At 44.9% G+C, this 9,547-nt stretch overlaps 1 protein-coding gene across 1 annotated transcript; it reads left to right on the top strand.

Moving 5' to 3' along the window:
* Positions 1-990: 990 nt before the first annotated feature.
* Positions 991-8,085, top strand: guca1d (guanylate cyclase activator 1d; the record flags this gene model as incomplete). Its single annotated transcript, XM_083927189.1, has 4 exons — positions 991-1,185; positions 5,127-5,276; positions 6,575-6,662; positions 7,946-8,085. The coding sequence occupies 4 exons, from the start codon at positions 991-993 to the stop codon at positions 8,083-8,085; spliced, it is 573 nt and encodes a 190-aa protein (XP_083783315.1).
* Between the last annotated feature and the right edge of the window lie 1,462 nt (positions 8,086-9,547).

Raw genomic sequence — 9,547 nt, 5'->3', positions numbered from 1 at the left:
TTCCTCACGGATGCTGAACTTCTCCCCCTCTCTCTAAGGGAGACTCCAGCCCCCCTCCTGAGGAAACACATTTCAGACGCTTGGACCTGGACCTGGTTCTTTGGGTCCTGACCTGGACCTGGTTCTTTGGGTCCTGACCTGGACCTGGTTCTTTGGGTCCTGACCTGGACCTGGTTCTTTGGGTCCTGACCTGGACCTGGTTCTTTGGGTCCTGAAAAATATAAATATATATATATATTACAGATATTTACAGACACGTGGAGGTTACGTACTTGGCTTGTTTGCCTTTTTTTGGGGATGAACTCTTCCGTCTCCTACGCACCTTCCCTGTTTTTACTTCCTCTCCTTTAAAACAGAAACGTAGAAACTTTCAGATGTTTTCAGGTCGAGAAATCAAACATTTTTGTTCCTGTAGAAAATACATTTGTGCGTCCCTCACTTGTCCTTTCCCCACCTCCCTGCCTGTTGGATCGTCCACACATGACCCTGACCCGTCCGTCGGGGGAGCCTCTGCGTCAGAACCAGGACACCCGGGTGAGTCCGTTATATAACCCTGCTGCTTCCAAGGCCGGCTGCGCTCCCGCACCTTCACACGGCAGGTAAAGCCTCTTGACTCCCCCCTGGCAGCACAACCCTGCGGCTGGCCGTCCTGATCTCATTAAGGGTTTATTTTAGGTGCTTCTTTGATTTCGTCCTCCAGGTCCTAAGAGGGTTAGAGCGTCCTGAGGTTTGCTCTCTGCCTGCAGAGTCACTGCAGCCTGGATGTCGGCCGGCTCGGTCCAAGTGCTGCTGAAGCCTGCCGCCGACCCACGGATCTAGAACCTGTTTGTTGCACTTCTTCTTTATAAAAAGGACTTTATCACCAAACATCTGTTCTCTGCCTGAGGTCGTTTTCTGGTTCGGTCTCCTTCAGGGTGGGAATCCCTCGTTCTTCCGTCTCTTGAGGTCTTTTGTTCTTCTTCCCCTTGGTGCTCTCATCGGACCGGACCAATGGGGAACCACGGATCGAACCTGGACGACATCCTGGCGGAGGACATGCACCACTGGTACAACAAGTTCATGCGTGAGTCTCCGTCGGGCCTCATCACGCTGTTCGAGCTGAAGGCCATCCTGGGTCTGAGGGGCATGACGGAGAACGCCAACAGCTACGTGGACCAGGTCTTCTTCACCTTCGACATGGACGGGGTGCGTGTCACACTGTCACACTTGCACAGCGAGGGTTTCCAAATGAGCGCTCCTGAGCTTAACGCTGTCTACATGTGATGAGTTCTTGCCGGTCGTCGAGAGGAAATGTCATTTTCTGTGTGATGTTTATTGGTGAAGCCTTTTGTCTTCTGGTTTCTCTGGACCAGAACCGGTCCCACCTCGTTAGGATCCAATAGGCCAACGTTTCAGTCTTTCAGAGGCTGTAGTTGGTGATTTAAAGCTAGTGAAAATATTGGTATCAAACTCGACGACCCAGTGAATCCATTGGTACTAAAGATAACATGCTAGCTCGCCAGGAAGGAGGCTTCAAAACACTCCAAAGTTTGGCTAAATTTAAGCCAAACTTTGGGATAACGGTCCTGTCTGTTTCCAAAGGGGTCCATTGAACTCTTGACTTCCAGATGTGTGAATGTAAACGGGTTCTCTGGGTCCAGATGAATGTAAACAGGTTCTCTGGGTCCAGATGAATGTAAACAGGTTCTGGGTCCAGATGGATGTAAACAGGTTCTCTGGGTCCAGATGGATGTAAACAGGTTCTCTGGGTCCAGATGGATGTAAACAGGTTCTGGGTCCAGATGGATGTAAACAGGTTCTCTGGGTCCAGATGGATGTAAACAGGTTCTCTGGGTCCAGATGAATGTAAACAGGTTCTCTGGGTCCAGATGAACGTAAACAGGTTCTCTGGGTCCAGATGGATGTAAACAGGTTCTCTGGGTCCAGATGGATGTAAACAGGTTCTGGGTCCAGATGGATGTAAACAGGTTCTCTGGGTCCAGATGGATGTAAACAGGTTCTCTGGGTCCAGATGAACGTAAACAGGTTCTCTGGGTCCAGATGGATGTAAACAGGTTCTCTGGGTCCAGATGAATGTAAACAGGTTCTCTGGGTCCAGATGGATGTAAACAGGTTCTCTGGGTCCAGATGGATGTAAACAGGTTCTCTGGGTCCAGATGTGTGGATGTAAACAGGTTCTCTGGGTCCAGATGAATGTAAACAGGTTCTCTGGGTCCAGATGGATGTAAACGGGTTCTCTGGGTCCAGATGAACGTAAACAGGTTCTCTGGGTCCAGATGGATGTAAACAGGTTCTCTGGGTCCAGATGGATGTAAACAGGTTCTCTGGGTCCCCACAAGTCTCCTCTTTACAGACACGACCATGTTCTGATCATCCAGACAGTGGTGCTCCTCCAGTACCTGTTCTAAAACTGGGGTCCATCAACAGTGTTGAAACTCATCAACTCAGTCTGACTGTAAACACGAGACTCTTGTGGATCCAAAAACGTCAGAATATTAAAAATATCATTCAAAATAATCGGCATATTGACACAAAAGTTGTAATATTTAGAGGAAAAGGGTCAGAAGCTTGTAACAAAAACAGAATTCACCTGCAGCGTCTCCACTTAATGGAAAGAACGGTTCAGGGGCCATTTTTACTTTGGAAATATTGACATCAGGGGCCCAGGGGCGCCCGGGGTGCAGGGTTTAGGTTTCTCTAGACTCAGGTGTGTTGGAGCAGGAGACACCAAAACATGCAGGGCTCCAGTAGCAAGATAGGGCACCGCTGACTTACATCGTATTTATACCGTTCCTATATCGAAGTAATGTAGTACTTAATAAAAGAAAGGGGGTAAAGGAGAAGAGATGAGTGTTGAGGGTGGAATCAAAGATTGCGCCAAGGTTGCTCGCCTGGGGCGGTGGGGAGACAGTGAGGAGTGTTTTATCACTGTTGAGTTTGAGGAAGTTACGTGCATCCAGGTCTTTATTGCTGACAGAGGTAGATCCAGGTGTCGTCGGCGTAGCACATTAGCGCCCAGGCAAACGTCCTGTCTGCGTGAAACCGAGGCGTAATATTCCTCCTTTCCCAAAAGACGTCTTTCTTACAAGTGACGTGAAGCACAAAGTCAGCCGTCCAGTGACACAGTGACATCCAACATCTGCGTGTGGAGAAGTCGCTCCGTGATCTGATGATTCAGGACTTTCTCGGCCGTGATGGTCGACGTCTGACAGGTTTCACAGTCGCTCATACTCCGTATTCTGCCGTCTCTCCTTTCTGTGATCAGCTATTTCCTGCTTTTAAAACTCCCGGCTGTGGGTCGCACAACAGTTCACGTCATCAACACCTCGGCCCACTTCACACCTGTGCTGCCCGAGCCACACTGACTTATCTATTTTCGTCATTTTGCATCTTTTTGTGGTGGTTTTGCATCTATTTTTAGTTATTTTGCATCTTTTTGTGCTGGTTTTGCATCTATTTTTAGTCATTTTGCATCTTTTTGTGCTGGTTTTGCATCTATTTTTAGTCATTTTGCATCTTTTTGTGCTGGTTTTGCATCTATTTTTAGTCATTTTGCATCTTTTTGTGGTGGTTTTGCATCTATTTTTAGTCATTTTGCATCTTTTTGTGGTGCTTTTGCATCTGTTTTTCGTCATTTTGCATCTTTTTGTGCTGGTTTTGCATCTATTTTCAGTTATTTTGCATCTTTTTGTGCTGGTTTTGCATCTATTTTTAGTCTTTTTGCATCTTTATAATACGCGGATTACACGTGACACACAGATACGTCCTTTTTCTGTGAACAGTAACGTTGTGACAATAATCAAAGTGTTGAGAATGAGCTCCGGTCCGCGGTGAAAATCAGGACAAAGGCGGCTGAAGCAGAACTTCCAGAGTCTAATTGGCTAAGAGCGTTTGCACGCAGAGCTGTAAACCCCGCTGTGTGTGTGTGTGTGTGTGTGTGTGTGTGTGTGTGTGTGTGTGTGTGTGTGTGTGTGTGTGTGTGTGTGTGTGTGTGTGTGTTTATGGTGAGCTAAGTGGATTGAGAGTGTGTGGCGGTGAAGTTCAGGGAGGATGTTCTGCGAGGTCGGGACTGCGCCTCATCAGGTCAAGGACGCGAGATCACAGTGATCCGTCTGGGTTTAACATCAGGTTTCTCTTTTCACTCCATCGACACATTTATATATTCATGAGTCATCATCCGCATATAATGGAAATACTCCATAAGTACGTATAAGAAATGAAAGGTCATGTGTGTCACATTGACTCAAACATCACCTCAGGACTTCCTGTCGTCTCTAACAGCGGTGGACCGACGTCTCTCAGGGTTCAAACCTTCTAAGGTCCATTTCCAGCTTCTCCAGCACGTTAGAGCTGCGATCAATTACATATTTATATGAATACATACTGAGAAATGATTATTTTACCTTTTTATCCCATTAAAACAGATGGAATTGTGCTATAAACAACTCAAATTGTGTTTTTTTTAACACCAGAAGGTTAAAATTTTATTCTAGAGCTGAAAGAAAGAAATACAGATACAATTTTAAGCATTTTCACGCACCTGTACGAACCCCGCTCCCTGTAAAGGAGGTTTTGCTCCAGAGTCCCTCCCCTCTCTTCAGCTACAGCCAACACTGATGCTAACACTGATGCTAACAGAGTCGTCTAACGTGAACAAATGAAACGCATCCTGTTGTTCTGCTACAACCAAACCCTTTTCGCCGTTTGTAAACGACTTCATCAGCTAACGTTACGAAGCAACCAACGCCAGATCCATGCAGCGTAGCTAATTTCAAGCTAGCTGGCTAACATTAGCTTTCTCACTAACATTAGCTCAGTGAAACCTTAACTGGCTAACATTAGCTCCTTGCTAACATTAGCTCAGTAAAACCTAAACTTGCTAACATTAGCTCCTTGCTAAAATTAGCTCCTTGCTAACAGATTTGCTTTTGTTTTCTGTGAGGAGCTCTGAGCTGCTGTCAGTGGTCGTGGTTTTGCAAAGTTTAAAACTGGTAAAAACACGATGACTTTGACCAAACCTTCAACGCCGACGTTTCTCCTGCAGCTTAAAATCAAACTCTTCAGAGTCAGATGATGAAAATGATAAAGTACTCACATTGGTTTAATCTCCATATCTTGTTCCGCAGGACGGTTACATCGATTTCGTGGAGTACATCGCAGCCGTCAGTCTGCTGCTGAAAGGAGAAATCAACCAGAAGCTGAAGTGGTACTTCAAACTGTTCGACCAGGACGGCAACGGCAAGATCGACAAGGACGAGCTGGAGACCATCTTCTCGGTAATCACAACACGACGACAATTAAAGTCTGACTCCAGTGTGAAATACGTAGTTAGTGAAGCCAGAGTTTATTAAAGAGTGTTTTAAAGACTTACCTACTGGCCCCTGCACCAGCTCCTCTCATAGTAAAGTCCATTACAGTGGAAGGAGCCCATTGGTGCTGTGTTTGGAATATATTGAGAATATTTAGAGGAAAAAGACGTAAGATTGAGACAAAAAAGTCGGAATATTTAGAGAAAGAAGTCGGAAGATTGCGACAAAACAACATGTTTACATTTATGTTTAAATGTGATTTGTTACTTTATTCATTTCCAGTGAATTTTAAGCGCAGAAAAATACTTTTTTACACTTTTAAGACTCGACACTAAACACACGAGCGAGTGAAGCGTGAATCATAACTCGTGCTACATAAACGTGTGTGTGTGTGTGTGTGTGTGTGTGTGGTTGTGTGTGTGTGTGTGTGTGTGTGTGTGTTGAGTTAATGAGTGAACACACTCGCTGTGGAACGACCCACAGACTGTGCAGCAGCAGAGAAACTGGATTAGCTCTGAAATTAGACGCGTGTTAATCTGCTGAACGAGCTCATCAGCGACAGGAAGCTGCAGGAAGTGGGACGAGGACGAGCTGGGCCGGTGTGAAGGGAGAGCAAATGATTATTGTTATTATTATTATTATTATTATACGTAAGAAGTCATATAATCAGCCAATAATCACAAATAAGAACGATTCATTAGGAAACTTGGAACGCAGCATTTTAAAATCCTGAAACAGAAAAGCTTGAATACAAAAAGAACATTTTTTTTGTTCATTTTCTGTTTTTTTCAGGTTTAATTTTAATTCTTGCCAAATTGATCCTTATTTACCCACAGATTAATAATAATTATCCTCATCACAGAGTTCCTGCACTTTTAACACGGTCGAATTTAAGCATTTTTAAGCATTTTCAGTGTCAATATTTAAGGTTTTCCAGAACTTTACATCTGTGGTAAACTGCATATTTCTACGAATACAAACATGTTGAAAATGACTTCATTTTATTTCAAAATCACGTTAAAAAAATCTTACGATCCGGGTCGTCTTATATACGGGACAATACGGTAAATGTTGAACTCGGCCCCATATTCGAACAGATGTTGAGCAGCTGTTCAAACCAAAAGGTAAAGTCATCCGTATCTACGAAGGGGTTTATCAAGGGGTCGCCTACCACACAACCTGCCCCCCCCCATCTTTACAGGAAGTAGAAACACCAACCTCCTGATCTGTTTTTGTGGTTTCTACGTGTGTGTCTCCCCCTGCAGGCCATCCAGGACATCACACGGAACAGAGAAATCGACCCCGAGGACATCGTCGCGCTTATATTTGAGAGGATCGACGTGAAAGGAGAAGGTAAAGAACGAGACGCTACAGATGTCGTTATTTTTAATACAACTGACGTCGACAATAATCAGTGTCAATGAGGCCAAAAGTAAGGATCAGGAAAATAAGGAAGTAGAAACAGAAACAGTTGCAGATCAAAGTGTGATAACGAAGAGCTGAGAGTGACAAAATGGCCACCGTACGAGAGACGCAATAAATACGACCTTTCCACTGGCGCCGCCCTCAGGACAACCTTCATTTTCTTTACGCTGATGGTGGGAAAGATCTAAGAATACAAGACTTGGTTGTTTATAGTTTTAAACGTCACATTGAACTGAGAAAGGCGCCAGCGTTCAGAGGTTTAGACGGACAAAGTGAAGAATGCGACTGTTTGCAGACGATACTGTTCTTTACTGCTCAGTGAAGAACGACAGAAAGCTCTAATGGAGGACGTTCAAAGAGCCGCCTCGTGGTTTACAGCAGATAAACTGTCACTAAATCCTAAAAGATACAAAAAAATCCATGCTTTTGGTTCCAAAAACTGAAAAATTAGCGATGGGGTAAATTCTTATTACTTACTTACACCTAACAGATCACATGGTCCTGGATACAGCGACCAATCGCAACTTTTGTTGCTTATTTGTCCAATATTACAAAGCTAGTTTCAACTCGCACAGGAAGCTTTGAATTGATGTAGAAACGCCTTTAAACTTACGATCAGGGTCGTCTAACGATCGGGGTCGTCTTACGATCAGGGTCGTCTAACGATCGGGGTCGTCTTACGATCGGGGTCGTCTTACGATCGGGGTCGTCTTACGATCGCGGTCTTCTTACGATCGGGGTCTTCTGACGATCAGGGTCGTCTTACGATCAGGGTCTTCTGATGATCAGGGTCGTGTTATGATCAGGGTCGTCTTACGATCAGGGTCGTGTTATGATCGGGGTCTTCCGATGATCAGGGTCGATTCTGATACCAGTATCCGAAATGCGTCAGATATGCCGAAAATGCTGTCAATGGTACGGGAAAGAACAGAAGTCCAGGCACCAGTTTATTAGAGAAAGGAAGCTATTTCCTGCTTAGCTTCGTTAGCTCCGTTAGCTTCGTTAGCTCCGACACGGTTCTTCTTAATCTTTAAATAACGAGTTTAATAATTCTTAGTAGTTCTTGTTAATAATTATTCTACTGTTTTAAAATAAACACACTGGTGCAGTATCTGGACTCGGTGTGGGGGAGGGATAAATGGTATCGGCACGTCTCTATCCATGCCCCATTATAACCCTCCACATGTCTGCTGACCTTTGCCCCCCTTCAGGTGAGCTGACCCTGGAGGAGTTCATCGAGGGAGCCAAAGACCACCAGGACATCATGGAGATGCTGAAGAACCTGATGGACCTCACGCCGGTGTTAGTCATCATCGTGGAGGGTCGGAGCCAAGGGGACGGCAAAGAGTGAAGCACAAGTTTTCCAATCATCCCAAAAAGTAAAAAGAAAACCTCAACCTTTAGTCCCCTTTGACGTAAGAGAAGACTTTGCTCCACCTGACGGTTTGTGGTCAGAGCGACGCGGCGGGAAACAACGGACGCTGAAAGTAAAACGTTTGCGATGGCGTGTGATCGGCGGTTCCCGAGCTCCAGGTGTCAGGTTGAAAAACGAACTTATTTTTGTCAAAGATATCTTTGAAGAAGACTTTTTGACCTCGACATCGACCGTCAAAGATCCTGATGTTTGTCCAACAATGTTCAAACCCCCAGAACCTGATTTCGAACCATATTCCACTTTACAAATACGTCCAAATGTGTCGAATGTCAACAACTCTTTGGCATCGAACCGATTTCCCCCAAAGAAACACAAGTTGTCCCTGAAGGCTGGAATCAGAAAAGTCCCTGAGTCCATTCAAAAGTTTGCCAATTTCAGACGACGCTGTTTGAGTTTAGACGTTTAACGTTTGCATTCACACCGAAGGCGATGGAGGCGACGATGCTGCAAACTTCCTTTCAGAATCAACTTAATGATGCAAAGACTCTTCTGGCGTTTCTGGCGATAAGAACGCGTCCGTTTCCTCGTCCCGTGTGTTGCTTGAAGTTGAAAAATTTGAACTTTTCAAGCGTGACGCTGCGCCGAGTTCTCTGACACATGCAGGGGATCAACAAAGCCGCTATTGTTACTACTGTTGCTGTGGATCTATTGGATTTAACTCTGACCTCTGGCAGCGACGTGCTGTTAGGCGTCGAGTCTGCAGGAAATCCAGACGACGAAGAAGAAAGGCGGTGTGATCTACAGTAGAGCGGCCGCACGACTCACTTCCTCTGAGAGCTCATTTCTGTTCTTTTAAAGCATCAGACCCCTGTTAGCGTTAGCATTAGCATCACATCATTTAGCACTATAGCAGAGTGGGCTGAGCCGGGGTAAGCTTCAGTTAGCTCCTCGGCTGCTAACCGCGATCGAAGCAACGAAGCGATGATCAAAAATGTGAGAAAGCGACGCCACACTCACGTTCCCGGGCGATTTGAACACCTCCGTCCCTCCCGGTGTGAATGCACAGTAAGACTCTTTCTTCGTCAGTCAAACACGTTCGTAGCATCTTTAAAATCAGATTCTTCAAGTATCGAAGAGTTTCACAGAATACGCAGCTCTGATATATTAGGATATTTTAGTTTGATGGTAAAAAAACAGCCTTTAATTAATATTCATCAAGGTTTTTAGTCTTTCTGTCATCAGCAGAGAGTCTGTGTATTTTACAGCAGGATGAAGAAGCCAGAACGTTTTCATTGAGACAAACCCTGTAACCAGGATGTAACCGTATTCTGTAACCAAACACGAACAACATTAGCAGCTTTATATGAAAACTGCAACTGACAATTACTTTCAATCACATGAAAAACATCCACAGTCTTCAAAAGTCTGACTGTAACAA

Source organism: Echiichthys vipera (assembly GCF_963691815.1).
Source record: "Echiichthys vipera genome assembly, chromosome: 14".
Taxonomy (NCBI): Eukaryota; Metazoa; Chordata; class Actinopteri; order Perciformes; family Trachinidae; genus Echiichthys; species Echiichthys vipera.
The sequence above is the reverse complement of the archived record's forward strand: the minus strand, read 5'-3'. Positions and strand labels throughout refer to the sequence as shown.